The sequence below is a fragment of the Drosophila arizonae genome, chromosome 3 (assembly GCF_054131065.1).
Source record: "Drosophila arizonae isolate 15081-1271.41 chromosome 3, UAZ_ARI_1.0, whole genome shotgun sequence".
In the NCBI taxonomy this organism is placed as follows: Eukaryota; Metazoa; Arthropoda; class Insecta; order Diptera; family Drosophilidae; genus Drosophila; species Drosophila arizonae.
Window position 1 is genome coordinate 30,501,029 of NC_142923.1, and position 23,927 is coordinate 30,524,955.

At 42.6% G+C, this 23,927-nt stretch overlaps 1 protein-coding gene across 3 annotated transcripts in view; it reads right to left on the bottom strand.

The window, feature by feature from the left end:
• The window catches only part of Ufd4 (ubiquitin fusion-degradation 4-like), an 87,630-nt gene that overhangs the window by 13,377 nt on the left and 50,326 nt on the right, over positions 1 to 23,927 (bottom strand). Inside the window, exon 7 of one of the 3 annotated variants that reach the window (XM_089464336.1) lies at positions 19,702 to 20,089. The exons of the other annotated variants lie outside the window; for them this stretch is intronic. Within the exon in view, the coding sequence (XP_089320462.1) occupies positions 20,085 to 20,089 (5 nt within the window). The 3' untranslated portion in view covers positions 19,702 to 20,084. Of the gene's footprint in view, positions 1 to 19,701; positions 20,090 to 23,927 lie in introns of those variants that run through there. 3 annotated transcript variants of the gene reach the window in all.

Below are 23,927 nucleotides of genomic sequence, written 5' to 3' on the forward strand. Positions count from 1 at the left end.
AAGTTATCGATATTTAAAGCAAAACTCGATATGCGTAACTCTTGCTGCCTGAGCAAATTGTAATGCCCAAAATTTACCGTTAATTGGCCTTTGAGGGAGCACATACATTTGCATACATATGTGTATGTATGTATGAGATGGGATGATAATTGTCGCGCGATTTACTAGTTTGTCAATTTTGTATGGTTTTAATTGTAGAGTGACTGTCAAATGAGATCAGTAATATTGGCAATAATGAGTACATCTTGAGTTAGTATGACATGTATGTCCCCTTAATGTTAGCATAGCATTTAATAAACTTATTAGTATCTACAATCAACTTTTCGGTTGTGTTAAAACTAATTTTAATTATATATAATTACTATATTTTATCGATATTTGCATTTAACATGAATGTATAATAATATACATATGTATGTACATACATATGTATGTCTGTAAGACCGACCGACGACCAATTTTCGGCTTTACAATTTGCACAGGCCACAAATAGTCACACATGTTTCCAGAGACTGCAAGTGTGTGTGTGCTTGCCCGTCGCGAATTCATATTCTTTATGCGTATCAACGCTTTCATACCCTTTCCACGAATATCCATCGAAACGCTACATTTTGTTTGCATGAATGTCGCAAACGATTTTAAGATTTCGGTATACTCTTCACTCAAAAGGAAAGAGCTGGGACCGTCGCGAAGAAATTTCAATGTTTGTGCGCTGCTGAGCTTCATGATTTGAGAGTCCACAGAGAGAGAAATTTTTGACAATAATGAGAGAGAGTTAGAGAGTAGAGAGGGAGAGTAAGACAAAAACGCATAGTTGTGCTTCATATAAGAATGGGACCATTTCGTTTGAGCGCTTACAGCGCACTGACTTTGTCGTGCAATATTTTCACTACTCGAGCCTCCAGCGACCGAGTCGAGCAAATACGAAGTAAAGTGGTCGACCAACTTAACATTTTCTGCTGTAGAAAAATATGCTCTACATGTCTAGTCTATGTGTTCTCTGGTCAGTGGGATTACTAAACTTTCCGATTGCTGAGTGTTGTCCGTGTCACATAGTGTTATGAGGTGGGAACGTGTAGTATTGCCAGATTGTCAGAAGACGACTCGGGGCAGATGACTTGCATTTGAAAATATAAACACTCTTACAGGGAATTCACGCAGCTCCAGCGTTAAGAAGAATATGTCGGCAAGGGCTGATAGAAACGTGAAGACTATTCCATCTGATGATGAAATAGTTAAATACAAACAGGATAACGAAGACCCGACATATACATATAATAAAAGTTAGATTTTATTATATATTTTAAGTAAAAAAGTACATATTATTTGGCAAATTGGCTTGTATAGCCTTGTTGCCAACCTGCAACAATAAAATGGGTATAAAGAAAGTGGTGAGGGAATATTTTTTGTAAAGCTGAAATATAGGTTTTTTCGATTTTTGTGGTTGTTTACCCTATTCCACTTGTCTTGCAATACACATATTAAAATTTCCCTCCAATTTTGTGAATTGTGTATATTGTGTCCGTACCAATTTTATATCTACAAATTTTTCTAATAAAAATAGATTTTAATTTGCTACATTAATAATGCGTTTGTCACCAAGTTGTTGGGTTTGTTGTTGTGTATTGTGAGTAAGTCATGCATCAGTGCCAAAAAAAAAAACCGTAACCGAGTTAACAATGCTCAAAGGGCATAGAAAGAGATAGAGTAAGAAATAATAGACGCATAATCGGGCTTCATATTAAAATGCGTGCTTTAAGTTTGAACGTCCGAAGCGCACTAATCTTGGCGTACGATTTTTTCACTGCTCGAGCCTCAAGCGACGGAGCCGAGCAAATACGAAGTTTTAACACGGTGATATATGCATGCAAAAGCTTGAGTGCATCGACGCCGAAATGCTTTGGTTAACTGTTGTATTTCTCTTTCTGACTTATTTTTTCTAATTCTTTTTACTAAGGGCAGGGAGATATGAGATATTGAGTACATGCGATCTCCCACTCAATCAACACATTGTATGCCTATCACTCAGTCTCAATTCGAGTGTACTCTATTTTACTAGGTTATGAGTGCGGGCATGCAGCTCTCTAGTCTTGAATATCGTTATGTTGCTGATATACAACAATTTTGTTGCATTTATGCAACATACCATTGTTTGTGTTTATGTTTTATGTTACTGTTTATGCTACTACATACTTCTTGTGTTGTTTTGTGTTAATATGTGTTGCTATGAGTCATAGGAATTTGTTTTGGATTGTCTTATGTATTTTATATACTTTTTTGAGGAATATATGTGTATGTTATATATTTTTGTCGACAGTATTTCTTACACCTTCGGAATTATGAAGATTTTTTAAAAGCTTGGAAAACGAGGACGAACAAGATTTTTCTGCCAATGAGGAAAACGGTTTCGATCCAGACAGAGGTTTCGATTGTACGGATGAGGAAGATATTGATGAACAAGATGAACGTGCTGACGTTGATGTAACCATTGCTTCAAACAAGGCTGCTTCGTCCAATATCAACCTAAAAAGATCTCTGCTATGGAGACAACGCAATTTACTTTCGAATGAATGTCAACTGCGGCTTCTCGCGAGTATTGCCTTGCCTCTTGAAATAATGGAGCTTTCGGAGCCCATACAATTATTTTCATATCTGTTTCCAAAACACTTTTTTGCGCATATTTCAAATTAAATCAATTTGTACGTTTGACAAAAAAAAAAAAAAAAAAAAAAAAAAAAAAAAAAAAAAAAAAAAACAAGTAAGAAAGCTCTAGTCGAGACTGCTCGACTACGAGATCCCCTGAACCCTTGGAGCAATAGATATTTCAATAATTTTTCGCGTCTTTCAGCTTACACAAGAAACACGCACACACACACACACAGGCACGTACGCACACACAGGCATACATACACACACACGCATACAGACACACACACACACGCATACATACACAAACGCATACACACACACATACACATACACACACACATACACAAACACATACACACACATACACAAACACATACACACACAAGCACCCACGCATAAACACGCATGGGCTGCAGTGTGCGCCTACTATGAGAACTTAATTGTTTAATAACTTTTTCTATGGACGTACGATCTTCATGAAACTTTCAGATTATGATTATAACATGAATATACATGTAATTGCCAAAGCACAAGTCTCTAGTATTTGAAATACGCTATTTACAAAAGTGAGGGTGAGGGGGTGAATTTAGAGGTGGGGGGTAAATTTTAGCAAAAACCGAAATTGTATAAATTGCATGTAAGCATGTGGGGTCTGCCACGCCTCCTTCTGCCTGTTACATACATTTCAACAAAACCATTATACCCTGATTTCCCATTGAAAATGGGTTCAGGGTATAAAAAAAACAATGGAAGTTTAAATTTCAATTCGATGGAGATTCGACAAATTGTTGGAATTGTATTGTATATGTCCATTTCACGTCTTGTACGAATCACTCAATACTGGCACTAACCAGAGAACACATAGACTAGACAACTAGTGTAAAGCTTTTTGCACGCTTTTTTTGAGGCTTTAGCACCCCAGACAGCTTTGGACTCGCTCGGCTCCTTACTTTTAGGTTCGAGCTACGAAAAAATACGAACGCACAATCATTTCGCTTCATGCGCTCGACCGAGATGGTCAACTTTTGAACAAAAGATCCCTCTATGCTCAATGTTTCCCTTGCTCTCTCTCTCTCTCTCTCTCGATGCTCTCTGCTCTCTCGAATGTGTATATGTATGTATACATGTGAGGCTCACATTGTGAGCACAAGCAGCAGCTCACGAAAATTGAAATTTCTTCGCAGCAATAACCCATGCCTTCCCTTATGTGTGAAGAGTATACCGAACTTTTCAAACCGTTTGCCATGTGTTTTCGTTATTATTTGTGGGAAGGGTATAAAAGGGTTGGTGCGCATAATGAAAATGTTTTCGCGACGAGCATGCACACACACACTGTCCCTTGCTACATGTACTATGAGCATTTGTATGCCTGTGTGCAAAGCCCTTGCTGGCTATAGCAATTTGAAATCCTAGCATTTGCATTTGGTCGATCTTGTGAAGTGCTCACACTTACATAAATATGTTTGATTGTGTGTACGCAGGGGCCGCGATGCTCAAAAAAGATGGGGTAATCATTGTAGAAGCAATTCAGTGCCTTTATATGTATGTGCGTGTGTGTATGTTTATAAGTGTATGCATGCGACATGAGCATTGACGTGTGCCTACGACAACTTAGAATTGTGTGACCGATTTTGGGTTTTAATTGAAGAGGCGCGCTTACATTTAAGTAGATGATTAACTAAAGTAACAAGTGCACTTCCTATTACTTTTAAAGGTATTTTTTAATTGCATGATTTTTATGACATCTAACAGATGCACTCTTTAAAATGGGTCCATTTAGCCAGTATATGTATGTATGTACATACATATACTTTTTATTAAAAAGGTAAATTTCACCTGTATATGTGCAGGTACAAAGGGATCGAAAATCGCATTCCAATTTGGCCAAACCCACGATCATTGAAATAAAATCATCTACTTAAATATAAGCGCGCCTCTTCCGGTCAAACCCAAAATCGTTCACACAATTCAAAGTTGTCGTAGGCACACGTCAATGCTCATGTCGCATGCATACACTTATAAACATACACACACGCACATACATATAAAGGCACTGAACTGCTTCTACAATGATTACCCCATCATTTGTGAGCATCGCGGCCCCTGCGTACACACAATCAAATTTATTTATGTAAGTGTGAGCACTTCACAAGATCGACCAAATGCAAATGCTAGGATTTCAAATTGCTATAGCCAGCAAGGGCTTTGCACACAGGCATACAAATGCTCATAGTACATGTAGCAAGGGACAGTGTATGTGTGCATGCTCGTCGCGAAAACATTTTCATTATGCGCACCAACGCTTTCATACTCTTCCCACAAATAATAACGCAAACGCATGGCAAACGGTTTGAAAAGTTCGGTATACTCTTCACTCAGAAGGGAAGACATGGGTTCTTGTTGCGAAGAAATTTCAATTCTTGTGAGCGCTACTTGTGCTCACATGCAGTACATAGTACATGTAGCAAGGGACAGTGTGTGTGTGCATGCTCGTCGCGAAAACATTTTCATTATGCGCACCAACCCTTTTATACCCTTCCCACAAATAATAACGAAAACACATGGCAAACGGTTTGAAAAGTTCGGTATACTCTTCACACATAAGGGAAGACATGGGTTATTGCTGCGAAGAAATTTCAATTTTCGTGAGCTGCTGCTTGTGCTCACAATGTGAGCCTCACATGTATACATACATATACACATTCGAGAGAGCAGAGAGCATCGAGAGAGAGAGAGAGAGCAAGGGAAACATTGAGCATAGAGGGATCTTTTGTTCAAAAGTTGACCATCTCGGTCGAGCGCATGAAGCGAAATGATTGTGCGTTCGTATTTTTTCGTAGCTCGAACCTAAAAGTAAGGAGCCGAGCGAGTCCAAAGCTGTCTGGGGTGCTAAAGCCTCAAAAAAAGCGTGCAAAAAGCTTTCCACTAGTTGTCTAGTCTATGTGTTCTCTGGTTAGTGATACTGGTCTAAAAATATCGGCATAGCAGCCGTTCAAAATATTATGTCGTAGAATAAATTCGAAACTATTAGACGTTCATGTTTGGAATTCATGTTAACAATGATGATAATATTTTGCCTTTGACTCATGTGACTCACGATCGGCTTTTCAAAATCAGCCCAATTATCCAGGAATTAAACAATAACTTTTAAAGAGTTCCCATGGAGAACATGTGTGTCGATGAGCAGATTTATTCAACCAAAGATAGAAATCATATGAAAGGATAAAAACCGAAAAAGCCTCATTAATGGGGATATGGGATGTATATTCTTTTTTCAGGTTTCTGCTATAAGTTTGAGGTAGATTCAGGAAATGAAAATAATGTTTTCCTTAACGAACTAAGCAAAATGGAACAGAAATGGATATGAAATCAATAATGAGAAAAAGAATTTCTATGCTCGAAAAGGAAAAAACATAGAAATCCTAATGAACGCGTGCCAAATCAAATAGTACGGCAGGATGAATTTGGACATTGGCCATTCTGTGGTGAAAAACGAATAAGGTGCAAGTACCCAAAGTGTACAGGACACTCACATGTAATGTGCGAAAAATATGAAGTGGCCTTAGGTTGCAGCAAGAGAATGAATCGTTTTCAAAACTTCCATTTAAATTAAAATTTAAAAAACTATAATAATATGTTAAATAGTGTAAGAATATCCAAATTAAAAACAAGTAAGGACATTGCAGTCGGGCGATACCGATTGCAGAAGACTCATTCACATCCCAAACGCGGTCAATCAGAGTATATTGTGCAATTTTCAAGTCTACGGCGTAACAAAAAAACAGGGCTTGATTTCCTTAAAATTGGAAAACCATCGTTAGCTATTGCTATGATCATTGCATCATTGCATTCAAATTACATACATATATAATTTATACAATTTTGACTTTTAATAATATATATTTATATCCATATATTGGATACCGGCTTCAAGCTAGCAGCAGATCAGCACGATTTTGCTATATATGTATGTGCACACACTCATCGTCTATTCTATGCGTACAGACGCGCCTTTTCTCACATTCTTAGAATTTCGATTGATTTCTGGACTTTCTAGCCGTTACTGTAGTTTTGTCTGATGACAATGTCTGATGTCTGATGATCCTAATAAGCTATTCTATTTAAGCAACTGGCTGGTCGAGCAAAGCAGTGGAGCCGGTGCTAAAGGCGACGCAAGTAATGTTAGAGTAGGAGGTTCGAACCTCTTCGGTGTTATTTTTTTTTCTCGTACATATTTCTTTATTTATAAAATAGACATTTTATTAGGAAGGTGCGAGCTTGAATGAGTGGCACTTAATACTCTTCTTTTTCTTAGTCGAATAATTTTATAAGTTTAAATTTGTTTCTTCCTAAATAGCGCTCAAATACATATATATACGAAAATACATACATATGTATATATGTATATATGTAAGTCTGCACGCATAGCATCAAACATTCCAGCCTTATACACGCGCTCATTTGTATGTGTGTATGTATGTACCCATTTTCAATGGGAAATCAGGGTATAATGGTTTTGTTGAAATGTATGTAACAGGGAGAAGGAGGCGTGGCAGACCCCACAAAGTATATATATTCTTGATCAGGGTGACGAGCTGAGTTGATTTGGCCCTGTCCGTCTGTCTGTCCGTCTGTCCGTATGTATGAACGCGTCGATTTCAGAAGATATAAGAGGTAGAGACTTCAAATTTTTTCTAAAATTTCCGATGACTCATCCCGATCTTTTTTTTATCGATAAAAAACCTTATCGAAAACCAGTTATAAAATTATATCTTCTACACCTTTATTGCTAGAGTCTCCAAATTTTTAATGTATGCTTATATGCGATTTATACAATTTCGGGTTTTGTTAAAATTTACCCCCCACCCTTAAATTCACCACCTCACCCTCACTTTTGTAAAAAGCGTATTTCAATTACAATTACATGCATATCCATGTTATAATCATAATCTGAAAGTTTCATGAAGATCGTACGTCCACAAAAAAAGTTATTAAGCAATTAAGGCCTCATAGTAAGCGCTCACTGCAGCCCATGCGGGTTTATGCTTGTGTGTGTATATGTATGTAATTGTTTGTGTATGTGTGTGTGTGTGTGTGTGTGTGTGTGTGCGTGCGTGTTTCTTGTGAAAGCTGAAATAGCTATTACTCCAAGGGTTCAGGGAATCTCGTTGTCGAGTAGTCTCGACTAGAGCTTTCTTACTTGTTTTATATTCGTTTATTGACAATCTTTATAATACAAGTTGCAAGTTGCGTGGTGGCTAGGAAAGTGCGCGATGCTTGCGGGACGGCCGTAAAGCATTGCTTCGCAATCACTGTGCGCTACCTTAGCCTGGGACAGCTCGTCTCCTCATTCGCTCGACTCTGCGGAGCTCCATCATCACTGTGGCCGCGAAGGTGCTTGTTAGTTCCCAAGCTTCCTCCGATTCCAGCATGGCGTTGACAATGTTGTTCGCTCTGATGGAGCGGCCCACTGCCTCTTCCAGACGACGCCTCTCTTCCAGGAACCGTCCACATTCGAAAAGAATGTGGTTGGCGTCTTCCACATGCCCTCGCTCGCACCAGATCGCTCGTCAGATTCCTCGTGGCCAAAGCGCTTCAAATAGCTCCGAAAGCATCCATGTCCAGAGAGGATCTGCGTAAGGTAGAAGTTTACCTCGCCGTGTTTGCAGTTGACCCATGGTTCAAGTTCCGGGATGAGCTTGTGCGTCCACCGCCCTTTAGCTGAGCTATTCCACTTTCTTTGCCATCGTGCAATGCTGTTCGCTCTGATAGCGTTGAGTCGCGCAGGCGCGTGCGAATTCCGCTCCACGGCTTCGGCGACCAAGTACTCCAATGGTACCATACCAGCTATGACGAGCGCCGCGTCATCGGAGATAGTCCTGGATGTAGCTCGGCGTTGTCATCGCTCTTGCCCATATTAGCATAGAGGATGACGGACCTAATGACGCTCATTAGAAGGAGACGTCGTTGCTGTTTAGGTCCCCGCGTGTTAAGCATAATTCTCGAGAGAGCTCTACAAGAATCAGCTGCCTTTTTATGCACATAGTCTAAGTGCTCGCGGAAAGTTAATCTTGTGTCTATCATGACACCAAGATACTTTATCGTCCTCTTTGACGCAATGGTGACGCTGCCGATCTTTATATTGGCAGTTTCCACTCTTGTGAGACTGCTGACTAGAACAACTTCAGTTTTGTGTGCCGCTAGCTCGAGCCCAGCTCCTGTCAACCAGCTTCGTATGCGATTGATACTTTCGCTGCACATATCCTCTGTATCTTTGAGTTCCTTTCCTATGGCTACGACAGCTACATCATCAGCAAAGCCAATGGTGTGCGCACCTGCTGGTAGTTCCAAGCGCAGTACGCCGTCGTACATGATATTCCATAGGAGAGGCCCCAGCACAGAGCCTTGGGGTACTCCAGCTGACACTGTATGAGTTTAGGGACCCTCACTCGTATTGTATACCAGTGTTCTTCCTCTGAAGTAACTCTTTATTGTTTCTTTAAGATATTTAGGGATATTATATTGTGCCAGCGCATTCAGTATCATATCCGAACTATCTGTATTAAAGGCATTCTTTACGTCGCAGGGTCGCACTAATGCAGTACTGCTTCATCCCATGCTTCCATCTTGTGCCATGGATGGCGGAAGTGGCCAGACCAACAACTTTGTTTAGCGCATCCGTTGTTGACCGGGCCTTCCGGAATCCAAATTGATTTGGTGATAGGCCTCCGGCGCTAGTAATCGCAGTCTCCAGTCTAGAGCAGATCAATTTCTCAAACACCTTTCCCATGGTGTCTAAGAGACAGATCGGTCTGTATGAAGATGGCTCGTCTGGTGGTTTTCCAGCCTTGGGTAGCAATACCAGGTTCTGGGTCTTCCATTTTGCGGGGAACGTTTCTTGAATTAGACATTCGTTGAATAATTCAGCGAACGTACTAGGGTCAAAGGCGAGGGCTAGCTTTAGCGCACGATTTGGGATCCCGTCCGGCCCTGGAGCAGTGTTGGCTCTAAGACCCCGGAGAGTTACTATGATTTCTTCCTCTGTGACTAAAACAATTTCAGTGGTCGTCGAGCCCTGATCAGCAGACTCGGACCCAGGGGCGTGAATGGAGCTTAAACGTTCTGGAAGGAGCGTTTCAACAATCGATTTAAGCTCCAAACGATCCGCAGGCTGCACCTGTCTACCTGCGTATAGTCTTTTAACTACTAGCTTATATGCCCAGCCCCAAGGGTCATATTCGGCTGAGTCGCACAACTCTAAAAAGCGTTCTCTTTTGCTTGCCCGAATGGCCCTCTTCAGCTGTCTTCTAGCTGCCTGGTAAGCTAATTGTTTCTCAAAAAACGTAGACCTACCGCGAGCCCGTTGGTAGCTTCTTCTCGCCTGGATGCATTTGCGACGAATGTCACCTATTTGTGCATTCCACCAATACGTAGGCTCTTGTTGTCGCGTGAACTGCTTGCGGCGTAACATGCTGCTATTGCAGGCACTCTGTATTTGGGCTACCATTTGGCATGCTCTGGCCTCAGCATTACCAATTGTGCCCAGAGACTGAATGGCCTCTGAAAAGACCGCGGGGTCAAAAGTGTCTAGCCGATACGACACCCTCCACAAGGTTGACGCCCTGGCAGGTGGCTCACCTATTGTGAATAGAAGTGCCGTATGATCGCTGCCCGTATAGCTATCGCAATGGCTCCATGTTGCTCCCCGAAAGAGGGATGAAGTGACAAAAGTAATGTCGATAACAGATCCGTATCCCGCCCGACTGAAGGTGTACTCGTGGCCAGTGTTGAGCAGTGCAACATCTAGTGTCGCGAAGATCTCCAGTAGGATACGACCTCTGGCTTTGTTGTGAGGCTACCCCATTCTAACGCCCAGGAGTTAAAATCTCCAGCTATAATGGCCTTCCGACCCCTAGCATCCTCGGCAAGCTCGTCGAGCACCGTCGTGAATTCACTGAGCTGCATGCTGGGGGCCAGATAGCAACTGTAAAGCCATAAGTTACCATATCGGCCGCGGACGAACCCATTGAATGACTTAACATTCGAAAGTACGTTCGTTGAGTTGCCGCATACCCACAACGCAGCTTTGCCATGAACGTCTGTTGACCATGTCCTAGGGCAGCTGGTTATACAGTGGTGGGGCTCACTGAGAAAAGCTACGTCTATACATTTTTCCCTAATGGTCTGCTCTAGAAGATCTTGGGCAGCAATACAATGATTTAAGTTAAGCTGCAAGAACCTTAACATTTCATTTTACGAGCAGTTTCACGGTAGGATGGGCACTTGAAGCTGCCTGCTGAATGGTCCGTCTGCTTTTCACCTTTCCGGATGCAGAGGCTACATTTTGGTGGCTTGGTGCATGCTTTTGCACTGTGACCCATGTCTCCACACCTGAAACAGGCGCCCTTTAGGTCACAGTCACTGCGACAGTTCGCTGCCATATGACCGTAATCGAGGCACTTGAAACAGCGTTTAGGCTGTTCCACGGCTCGGATACGGCATACTACCCATCCTATTCTAATTTTGGACAGCTCGAGCAAAGTTTTTGCTTTCCCAATTGGAAGAGCAACCGTAGCTCTTTGCTGTCCACCAAAAGCTGGCCGAAGCGATTTGATAGCCTCAATGGGGAGTGAGCTATCCTTCAACTCCACCCTAATTGCCTCCAAGATCTCCTCTTTGCTTGCTAACTCATCGAGGTCGCGAATCTCAATTTGAGCCGATTCGGTAAGTGTTTTAACTACCGCTCGGTCACCCAGGGCTTTGCCTACAGCTTCGTGCAGAGCCTCAGCGCTATGCTCCGGCTTCCTACCAAAATGCAACAAAAGGTCCCCCTTAGCTGTCTTCCTTGACCAGCGTGGTCTGCACCTCGCAGTCTTTGACCGGTCGGTTGCAGAACGCTTCGGCCGTCTTGTGGTGACTGACCAGCCTAGCCAGCTCCTCTCTCATTAGTGCATTTATATGCCGCTGCCCCCCAAATAGGGCAGACAAACCCTCTAGCGTAACTCCTATTTGAGCTAACGCTTCTTTTAAAGAGTATCGACTAGAGCTTTCTTACTTGTTTTTAAATGACCGTATATACAGCGCGGACGTCGAGTTTGCTTTTAAAATTCGATAAATCATCCCGTTATGTTTTTATCGAGTAAAAACATTCAAGTTCAAATCAGATGCCACTATAGATAATTGTGAATGATTTTTAATTTTTTTTTTTTAATTTCTCAAATATTCAATATAATATGTAGAGTATATGCTGAAAGTTTCATTAAATTCCGTTCTGTCAAAAATTAATAAAAAATAATCAAATATTTGGCCAATTAACAAACGCACGTGCAGCAGCTACAACAGCATCGTATGCGTGTGCACACATACATTCAAACTTCTAGAAACATTCGTTGAATCACACCAGCTGTTAGTTTCGTTTAGTTTTGGTAGATGGCGCTGCAACAGTGAATCTATTTAAGTTTTGCCAGCGCCACTTGCAGAAGTGAGGTGGCGTAGTGTGTTAGCTGCATGACGCTCGTTCGAGAAGTCGCGGTTCGAATTCCGATCAGTGCAGCTGATGTTAATTTTTTTTAATTGTTTCAAAATATTTGTATATTTTCATAAATGAGTTTTCTATTTAATTTATATTTTTAAATACATCGAAATTGAAATTTCAGCCATACTAAATGGGCATTTTTATTTGTTGGGTTCAGGCACTGACCAAAGAACACATAGATGAGACATGTAGAACAAACTTTTTCACCACGGAAAAAATGTGCATTAGGTACTACTCAACTTCGTATTTGCTCGGCTCCGTCTCTTAAGGCTCGAACAGTGAAAATACAACACTACAAAGTCAGTTCGTTGCGAGCGCTCAAACGAAATGGTCCCAGTCTTATATGAAGCACAGCTATGCGCTATTTGTCCTACTCTCTCTCTCTCTCACTCTATCTCTCTCTTTGGTCTTTCAAATCACCGAACTCAGCAGCGCACAAAAATTGAATTTTGTTCGCGATGATCCCAGCTCTTTCCCGTTGAAGTGAAGGGTATACCTAAATCATAAAAGCGTTTGTCACGCTCACGCAAACAAAATGTAAGCGTTTGTATGATTATTCGTGGGAAGGGTATGAAAGCGTTGATACGCATAAAGAATATGAATTCGCGACGGGCAAGCACACACACACTTGCAGTCTCTGGAAACATGTGTGAGCATTAGTGGACTGTGTGCGTAACTCTTGCTGCTTGTAGTAACTTTAAAGCCCAGCACTGAGCCTTGGGGTACTCTAGCTGCCACTGTATGAGTTTGGGGACCCTCACTCGTGTTGTATACCAGTGTTCTTCCTCTGAAGTAGCTCTTTATTATCTCATTTCGATATTTAGGGATATTATATTGTTGACAATATTGATATTATTGACAGCGCATTCAGTATCATATCCCAACTAGCTGTGTTGAAGGCGTTCTTAGCGTCCAGGGTCGCGATGATGCAGTATTGCTTCGTCCCGTGCCTCCATCTGGTGCCTTGGATGGCGGAAGTTGCCAGGCCAACAACTTTTTCTAGAGCATCTGTTGTTGACCGGGCCTTCCGGAATCCAAATTGATTTGGTGATAGGCCTCCGGCGCTAACAATAGCAGTCTCCAGTCTAGAGCAGATCAATTTCTCAAACACCTTTCCTATGGTGTCTAAGAGGCAGATCGGTCTGTATGAAGATGGCTCGTCTGGTGGTTTTCCAGCCTTGGGTAGCAATACCAGGTTCTGGGACTTCCATTTTGCGGGGAACGTTTCTTGTAGTAAGCATTCGTTTAATAATTCGGCGAACGTACGAGGGTGCAAGGCGAGGGCTAGCTTTAGCGCACGATTTGGGATCCCGTCCGGCCCTGGAACAGTGTTGGTTCTAAGACCTCTGAGAGCTACTGATTTGCAGACTCGGACTCCGGGGCATGAATGAAGCTTAATCATTCAGGAAGGAGCGTTTCCACAATCGATTTAAGCTCCAGACGATCCGTCTGCACCTGTTTACCTGCGTATAGTCTCTTAACTACTATCTTATATGCCCTGCCCCAAGGGTCATATTCGGCTGAGTCGCACAACTCTAAAAAGCGTTCTCTTTTGCTTGCCCGAATGGCCCTCTTCAGCTGTCTTCTAGCTGCCTGGTAAGCTAATTGTTTTTCGAAAAACGTAGACCTACCCCGAGCCCGTTGATAGCTTCTTCTCGCCTGGATGAATTTGCTTCGAATGTCACTTATTTGTGCATTCCACCAATACGTAGGCTCTTGTTGTCGCGTGAACTGCTTGCGGCGTAACATGCTACTATTGCAGGCACTCTGTATTTGGGCCACCATTTGGCATGCTCTGGCCTCAGCATTACCAATTGTGACCAGAGACTGAATGGCCTCTGAAAAGGCCGCGGGATCAAAAGTATCCAGCCGATACGATTCCCTCTTCAATTGCTGCCCGTATAGCTATCGCAATGGCTCCATGTTGCTTCCCGAACGAGGGATGAAGTGACAAAAGTAATGTCAATTACAGATCCGTATCCAGTCCGATTGAAGGTGTACTCGTGGCCAGTGTTGAGCAGTGCAACATCTAGTGTCGCGAAAATCTCCAGTAAGATACGGCCTCTGACATTTATTGTGTGGCTACCCCATTCTAACGCCCATGAGTTAAAATCTCCTGCTATAATGGCCTTCCGACCCCTAGCATCCTCGGCAAGGTCGTCAAGCGCCGTTTTTATATCACTGAGCTGCATGCTGGGGCCAGGTAGCAGCTGTAGAGCCATAGGCTACCGTATTGGCCACGTACGAACCCATTAAATGACTTAACATTCGAAAGAACATGCGTTGTGTTGCCACATGCCCACAACACCGCTTTGCCGTTAGCATCTGTTGCCCATGTCCTAAGGCAGTTGGTTCTACAATGGTGAGGAGTGAGCCTTAGTGGAGAAATGCTACGTCTATAAATTTTTCCCTTATGGTTTGCTCTAGAAGATCTTGGGCAGCAACACAATGATTTAAGTTAAGCTGAAGGAACCTTAACATTTGATTTTACGAGCAGCCTCACGGTAGGATGGTCACTTGAAGCTGCCTGCTGAGCGGTCCGTCTGCTTTTCACCTTTCCGGATGCAGAGGCTACATTTTGGTGGCTTAGTGCATGCTTTTGCCCTGTGACCCATCTCTCCATACCTGAAACAGGCGGCCTTTAGGTCACCGTAGGTAACCGTAATCGAGGCACTTGAAACAGCGTTTAGGCTGTATCCACGGCGCGGATACGGCACACAACTCATCCAATTCTGATTCTGGACAGCTCAAGCTGAGTTTTGGCTTTTCCAATTGGAATAGCAACTTTTGCTCCTTGCTGTCCACGAAAAGCCGGTCGAAGCGACTTGATAGCCTCAATGGGGAGTGAGCTATCCTTCAACTCCACCCTAATTTACTCCAAGATCTCCTCTTTGCTTGCTAACTCATCGAGGTCGCGAATCTCAATTTGAGCCGACCGGCCGCTCGGTCACCCAAGGCCTTGCCTACAGCTTCGTGAAGGGCGTCAGCGCTATGATCCGGCCTTCTGCTCAGCTGCAACAAAAGGTCCCCCTTAGCAGTCTTCCTAATGCTCAGATGCTTTAAATTTGGGTCGGTCTTGACTACACGAAGCATGTCCGCATAGCTGCAACCACCCACGCCTGAAATCGCGATTGCGTCACTTCTGGGTCGTTTTTGCATGGGCTTGCGTCCTTTAACGACTGGCCAGCTGTTCGGGTTTGTCTGTTGACCTGCCAGATTTGAATTTTCAGCTGTAGCCTGTAGAGCCATTGGTTCTTTTGGGTTTGCTGCGCCTTTATTGGGCCTCGGTTTTTTGAGGGTGTTTTCCTCTGATCGGTGGCAACTTCCCTCGACCGCTTGGGCGGTCTTGCTTCCTGAGATCGCACTAGTGCTCGCTTTCTCCACTACTTTCTGGAGCGGCATGGCCTGCACCTCGCAGTTTTTAACCGGTCGGTTGCAGAGCTTTTCGGCCGTTCTATGGAGATTGACCAGCCTAGCCAGCTCCTCTCTCATTAGGGCATTAATATGCCGCTGGCCCCCAAAAAAGGCAGTCAAGGTCTCTAGCGTAACTCCTATTTGGCAGTTGGGTGCCTGGCACTCAGCTACTGGGGACTGATTAAAGGTCGACGGCTTCGGCAGCGCCCTCTGTTGTTGCTGCGGTGATCGCTGCAACGACGAACGACGCGCGAAAGCTTGCAGCTCGTCCTCCATCCTGGCATCCATTTTTTGCTCCGACTACAACGATGTGAAGCCTGTAGTGGGCAATGGCTACTAATATAATTTGAGTTTACAGACCGCAGCATCTTAAACTCAGCTTAACTACAGCAAGAGCCCGAAAGTATGCACTACTTTTAGTAACTGCGACTTCACTCCAGATGTTAGTAGAACAAGTAAGAAAGCTGTAGTCGAGACTACTCGACTACGAGATCCCCTGAACCCTTGGAGCAATAGATATTTCAATAATTTTTCGCGTCTTTCAGCTTACACAAGAAACACACACACACACACACACACACACACACACGCACGCACGCACACACAGTCATACACACACACACACACACACACACACACATACACAAACAATTACATACATATACACACCAAAGCAGCGCTTACTATGAGAACTTAATTGCTTAATAACTTTTTTTGTGGACGTGCGATCTTCATGAAACTTTCAGATTATGATTATAACATTGATATGCATGTAATTGCTATAGCACAGTCTCTAGTATTTGAAATACGCTTTTTACAAAAGTGAGGGTGAGGGGGTGAACTTAAGGGTGGGGGGTAAATTTTAACAAAAACCGAAATTGTATAAATTGTATATAAGCACATATAAAAAATTTGGAGACTCTAGCACTAAAAGTGTCCCTGACGGACAGGGCCAAATCAACTCAGCTCGTCGCCCTGATCAAGAATATATATACTTTGTGGGGTCTGCCACGCCTCCTTCTGCCTGTTACACATTTAACAAAACCATTATACCCTGATTTCCCATTGAAAATGGGTTCAGGGTATAACAAGTAAGAAAGCTCTAGTCGAGACTGCTTGACTACGAGATCCCCTGAACCCTTGGAGCAATAGATATTTCAATAATTTTTCGCGTCTTTCAGCTTACGCACACACAGGCATACATACACATGCACGCATACGCTTTTTACAAAAGTGATGGTGAGGGGGTGAATTTAGAGGTGGGGGGTTAATTTTAACAAAAACCGAAATTGTATAAATTGCATGTAAACATACATTACAAATTTGGAGACTCTAGCAATAAAGGTGTAGAAGATATAATTTAATAGCTGGTTTTCGATAAGGTTTTTTATCGATAAAAAAAGATCGGGATGAGTTATCGATTTTTAATGATAAACTTGATATGCGCGCTGTAATTACGGACATTTTAAAAAAAATTTGAAGTCTTTAGCTCTTATATCTTCTGAAATCGACGCGTTCATACATACGGACGGACGGACAGACGGACAGACAGACGGACAGGGCCAAATCAACTCAGCTCGTCGCCCTGATCAAGAATATATATACTTTGTGGGGTCTGCCACGCCTCCTTCTCCCTGTTACATACATTTCAACAAAACCATTATACCCTGATTTCCCATTGAAAATGGGTTCAGGGTATAAAAATGACAAAAGGTGGTCGACCAAAATGGTGCATATTTGATTTAATAAAGTTTATTATAAATATTAAAAAATATGATTTGAAGTTTCATTACAAATACGAAAAGACTTTTTAGACTACTCAATATTTGGCATCATTCGCCTGCGGCACTGGGCTTCCCTCCAAGAGCACGGCTGGCGGCGTTCTCCGCCTCAGCGTATAGCAAACATTGACGGATTTGCTTCCGTTGATGGCAATGTTCCATCGCCTTGCCCAGTCCGCAAATTTTATCGTAAAATCTTGGATGCCATCCGCTGCATCGTACTCACAACGGGACCTGTATGTGATGCATACGTCATCTCCGAAGGTGGCTAGCATTGATGCTCCATACAGGCTGCTATCAGGCTGTGGCATGTCGTGGCTGTACAGGCAGTAAAGCAGAGGGCCAAGGACACTACCCTGTGGTACACCAGTTGCCACATCGCGCTCAGTGGATATCGCCGTATGGAAGCGTACCGCAAATCGCCTTCCCTCAAGATACGACCTGAGCAGTCCAAAAAATGGCGCAGGGAGACTCTGTTTGATTTTCAACAGCTTTCCGGCGTGCCACACTCGATCGAACGCCTCCCGGATGTCCAGATAGAGTGTGTTGCAATACTCCTTGTTGTCGTACGCCATTAGTATTTGGTCGACAACTCTATGCAGCTGCTCCACTGTGCTGTGACCGGCACGGAATCCAAATTGGTGATCTGGGATAATTCCTCGAACTTCCATAATCCTCACCAGCCGAACAGCAATAAGTCTTTCCAATACCTTCGATATCGAAGGGAGGAGACTTTTCGGCCTGAAAGAAGATGGTTCTCTTTCCGGCTTGCCCGGCTTGTAGATCATGGTGATTAATCCAAGCTTCCACTGGGGAGGGGAGTATTGCAGCCTTACTATTGAACACCAACGCTATGAAGCAAACCGCATGTCTGGGCAATGCCTTCAGAGTGACATTGCAGATGGCGTCGTGTCCCCGCGCTCTATTCGTGTTCAGGCTTGCAATAACTTCCGCTATCTCACTTGGGTCGAATGGCTCAATAGGCAGATCCATTTGAAGCGCTTGAGTCAGCTGGTCGTCAGTATCCTGGACCTCTTGCAGGCTGGCCAGATTGAATGGCTGGAAGCGCTCGGCAAGATGTGCAGCAAACACCTCTGCTTGCTCCAAGTCCGTCTAACACCATGCCCCGTTACTGTCGGCCAGAGGCGCTTTCCTTACGCAACGCCCTTTAATACCGCGCGTAGCCTTACAGAGAGAGTGCGTTGCGTCCCTTGCAACCCCAGTATTGGCAAGTCTCTCATCAAACCATGCAGATTTGTGCTCCGCAAGTGCATGGCAGAGCCTACTCCTTGCTCTATTCCACTCGGCTTTGTCCAAGGGGTGACGAGATCTCATCCATCTAGCGCGTATGCGCCTCTTTTCGGCAATGAGCAGCAGAATTTCTCTGGTTACCGGAATCCTGTCGGCTGCAGGTCGCCGGGGCGCTGTGCCAGAGGCCGTTCTAGCTGCTGCCTGAACAGAGCAATTAAACGCGTCGATAGCATCATCAATATCTTTTCCAGAGCTCATGTCCATATTGAGGTGAAGTGTCGTTGATGAATTGGGTTGATGATAGACGAAAATACTGAGAAAGAATTGAGTTCCGCGACGCACGCACACAAAAGCACATACACGTATCAAGGATGTAAATGTGTGTGTGCATGCTCGTCGCGAAAATGTATTCTTTCTGTGCCGTTGGTCTGCCTTGTGAAGTGAGCACATGCATACATACATTTATGTATGTGTATGCTTGTATGGGATGGCAAGCTAATTGTCTCTGGATTTAGTAGTTTGTAAATTTTGTATTTGATTTGAATCGTAGGGTGACTATCAAATGGGCCATTATGACTTAATTAGAAATGTTTGACAATAATGAGTAAAGCTTGAGTATAATATGACATGTGTATTTCATATATTGCAAAGCATTTAATAAAGTTAGTAGTGTTTTACGATGATTTTTTCGGTTCAAAATGTGTATAAAATAATTTTAATTATATATAATTATTTACGGATATAAACACATTTATAAACATGATTAGCAATAATAATATATAAATGTACTTATGTACATATGTATGTTCATACATAGTACATCTGTGTAAAGTGGTTATGACAGTCCGTCAGACCGACCAAATGCAAATGCTGGGCTTTAAAATTGCTACCATCAGCAAGAGTAACGCACGCAGGTCACAAATGCTCATACATGTAGCAAGGGACTACAAGTGTGTGTGTGTGCATGCCCGTCGCGAGATCATATTCTTTATGCGCCTCAATACCCTTCCCATAATTATATATCGTAGCGTTTCGATATATAATTATGGGATTATTTTGTTTGCATGAATGTCGCAAACGATGTTAAGATGTCGGTATACTCTTCACCCAAAAGGAAAGAGCTGGGACGGTCGCGAAGAAATTTCAATTTTTGTGCGCTGCTGAGCTTCATGATTTGAGAGCCCACAGAGAGAGAAATTTTTGACAATAATAAGAGAGAGTTAGAGAGAGAGAGAGGGAGAGTGAGACAAAAAACGCAAAGCGCATACATGAATATGTTTGCGTGCTTAGGGCGCACTGATTTCGTCGTGCTATCTTTCATTAACCGAGCCATCCAATACCAAGCCGAGCGAATACGAAGTTAGCCGGGACTTGCTAGACAGATGTTGCGGCGTGGAAAAACGTTGCTCTACATGTCTAGTCTATGTGTTGTTCGGTCAGTGATAGTACTCAAGTTAGGCTGAAAAAACAAAATCAATAAATCTATTATTCTCAATAAAAAAGATATCGGGTTATCGAAAAATATGATCAACTCATATTGCGTATGGTATGCACAAGTATGAATGCAAAATTTCAGCTCTTGTGAGATCTCGGCGTTCATACGGACGGACAGACGGCAGGGCTATATCGACTCAGCTGGTCGCCCTGCGAACTTAATTGTTCAATAACTTTTCTCGTGGATGTAGTTTCTTCATGAAACTTTCAGATTATGATTATATCATGCATGTATGTATTTGCCAAGGTACAAGTCTCTAGTATTTGAAATACGTCTTTTACAAATGTGAGGGTGAGGGGGTGAATTAGGGGTGAGGGGCGAATTTTGACAAAAATCGAAATTGTATAAAATGCATATAAGTATACATAACAAATTTGGACACTCTAGCTTTAAAGATGTAGGAGATATAAATTTATCACTGGCTTTCGATAATGTTTTTAATCGATAACAAAATAACGGGACAATTTATCGATATTTAAAGCAAAGTTCGATATGCGCGTGCTATTCACAGACCTAGGAAAAAAATTTCAAGTCTCTAGCTCTTATATCTTCTTTATGGGGCCTGCCACGCCTCCTTCTGCCTGTTACATACATTTAACAAAACCATTATACTTTGATTTCCCATTGAAAATGGGTTCAGGATATAAAAAGAATTTCTTGCAGATATGCAACAGATTAAAAAAAAATAACTGATAGTTCTCTGAGTATCTAGAAAAACGAAAGTGAAATGAGTATATTGGTTTTGTGCAATGTCCGTCTTGCTGTCCGACCGTCTGTCCGTATGAACGCAATCTATTTCGGCGCTATTGAAGCTAAAGACTTGAAATTTGGAACACATACTCGTGTATATCTCCGCCCACTACGGGTGGCAAATCGGAAAATTCATTTTTCGATATACCAGAAATCATGTTTGTTGAAGAGCTAGAAAGCTGAAATTTGGTATGTAGGTCCGCGTCAACCACCCAAGATCACGAGCGGATATCTCTCCGCCAATTGGGAGTGTGGCAAATCGGATAAAACTGTTTCTCCTAAAGTTATAAACCTAGAATACTGAAATTTGGCACGTGAATGAATTAATTTTATTAAGATGGGTGAAAAAATTATATATGAAGATATAGTGATTTTTCGAATTCTGCTATATTTTGGACACTATTGATGCTAGAGACCTGAAATGCAATTTACAAAAACGAGTTTTTCGCGGGATTTGAACTCGCACCCACGCCGAATAGCATGTTCATGTCAAAATATCTAAAAGAAAGATCGCCGGCGCTTCAGCCTACAGCACCACCGCGTTTCGAGCAACAGCAGTTAAAACGAAATCACATTATTGTTATGACGCCATATAGCGAAGAAACGCCAATGTAGCGACTGGAAATTCAACAAGTAAGAAAGCTCTAGTCGAGACTGCTCGACTACGAGATCCCCTGAACCCTTGGAGCAATAGATATTTCAATAATTTTTCGCGTCTTTCAGCTTACACAAGAAACACGCACACACACACACACAGGCATACATACACACACACGCATACAGACACACATACACACACACACACGCATACATACACAAACGCATACACACACACATACACATACACACACACATACACAAACACATACACACACAAGCACTCACGCATAAACACGCATGGGCTGCAGTGTGCGCTTACTATGAGAAATTAATTGTTTAATAACTTTTTTTATGGACGTACGATCTTCATGAAACTTTCAGATAATGATTATAACATGGATATGCATGTAATTGCCAAAGCACAAGTCTCTAGTATTTGAAATACGCTTTTTACAAAAGTGAGGGCGAGGGGGTGAATTTAAGGGTGGGGGGTAAATTTTAACAAAAACCCGAAATTGTATAAATTGCATATAAGCATACATTAAAAATTTGGAGACTCTAGCAATAAAGGTGTAGAAGATATAATTTTATAACTGGTTTTCGATAAGGTTTTTTATCGATAAAAAAAGATCGGGATGAGTTATCGAATTTTAATGATAAACTTGATATGCGCGCTGTAATTACGGACATTTTAAAAAAAATTTGAAGTCTCTAGCTCTTATATCTTCTGAAATCGACGCGTTCATACATACGGACAGACGGACAGACAGACGGACAGGGCCAAATCAACTCAGCTCGTCGCCCTGATAAAGAATATATATACTTTGTGGGGTCTGCCACGCCTCCTTCTGCCTGTTACATACATTTCAACAAAACCATTATACTCTGATTTCCCATTGAAAATGGGCTCAGGATATAAAAAGAATTTCTTGCAGATATGTAACAGATTAAAAAAAATAACTGATAGTTCTCTGAGTATTTAGAAAAACGAAAGTGAAATGAGTATATTGGTTTTGTGCAATCTCGCGGAGTACCCCAGTGGTACAATCCGGTGGTGCAAGAGAAGGGGGCAATAGCGTCACTGTTTTTGGCGTCAGGGCTTTCTTCTTTCCCTTTCTTTTTTAAGCGCGAAAAGATTTGTCACATTAGGCGTCACATTTGTGCAAATAATAAAAAATCAAGTGCATTCACTCTAACAGCTGTTAGTAGTGCTGGAAATTGCAGCGGACAATCAGCTGCTCACTAACTTCGGTGAGTTGCTAAGTCTCAGCAAAGACAGCAACCTAGCTGCTGGTGTGAGGTAGCAGGTATTAAAAGTAGTGCATACTTTCGGGCTCTCGCTGTATTTTTTTTTTTTTTTTTTTTTTTTGTTCATTTATTGCAGCGTATTGTCTGAGACTATTTAGCGCATTATTGACTTAAACCTTAACTTAGATTATGGGCTAGAAGCCAGTATTTACATAGTAACAATTTTTAACAACATTTAAGGTCTGTGGTCTAAGGGATGAGATCTTTTAAGCCTTCGCCTACTGTTGTTTACTGCCAGGTCAGTAGCCAGTGGATTTGGGTGTGCTAAAAGCCTGTCCGCGTACCTCGAGGAGTGACGTCCAATCAGTTCAGCGATTGTTGGTACGCTTATGTCGCTGTGCAGCACAGAGTTGCGGACGTACCAGCTAGCGCCTGTGAGTCGCCGAAGCGCCTTGTTTTGCAGGGTTTGCACTTTTTTAATATGAGTCTTCGCTGCGGTACCCCAAATGGGGATAGCGTATGTTAGAGTTGGAACAACGATGGCATTATAAATTTTTATTTTGCTCCGTAGCGAAAGCTTGCTAGAGGGTCTTAGCATCCAATCCAGTTTTTTTATTCTCATCTTGGTTGTGTTAACTGCCTGCGTGGTGTGCGCACTATAGGTCAGCTTTTTATCTAGTGTTACACCGAGATATTTAACTTTGTTGACCTTCGGTATTTGCACTCCCAGAGTTACACCAGGGCAGTCTCCTCTTCGCGTTGTGAAGCTTACGTGGGCTGACTTCTGTGCATTGATGGTTATGCACCACCGTTTTGCCCAGCACCCAAATGCGTCCAGGTACCTCTGGAGGCTTTCGCTAGCTCCTTGCGCGGAATGAGATCTCGACAGGATGGCAGTGTCATCTGCATACGTTGCAGCACTTCCGCGTCTGCAGCTCCGTTGTTGTCCAGTGGAAGTGACATATCAGCTGTGAATAGTGTGTACAGTGTTGGCCCCAGTACACTGCCCTGAGGGACTCCAGCCTTGATAGGTCTTTCTGTTGATATAGCCTGACCCTTAGCCACTTGGATGCTTCTGTTAGTGATGTATGATGACAGCAGCATAAAGATAGATACCGGGAGGGCTGCCCTTGCTTTTTGCAACAGACCTAAGTGCCACACGATCGAAGGGTTGCTTGACATCTAGAAATGCTGCAGAGCAATA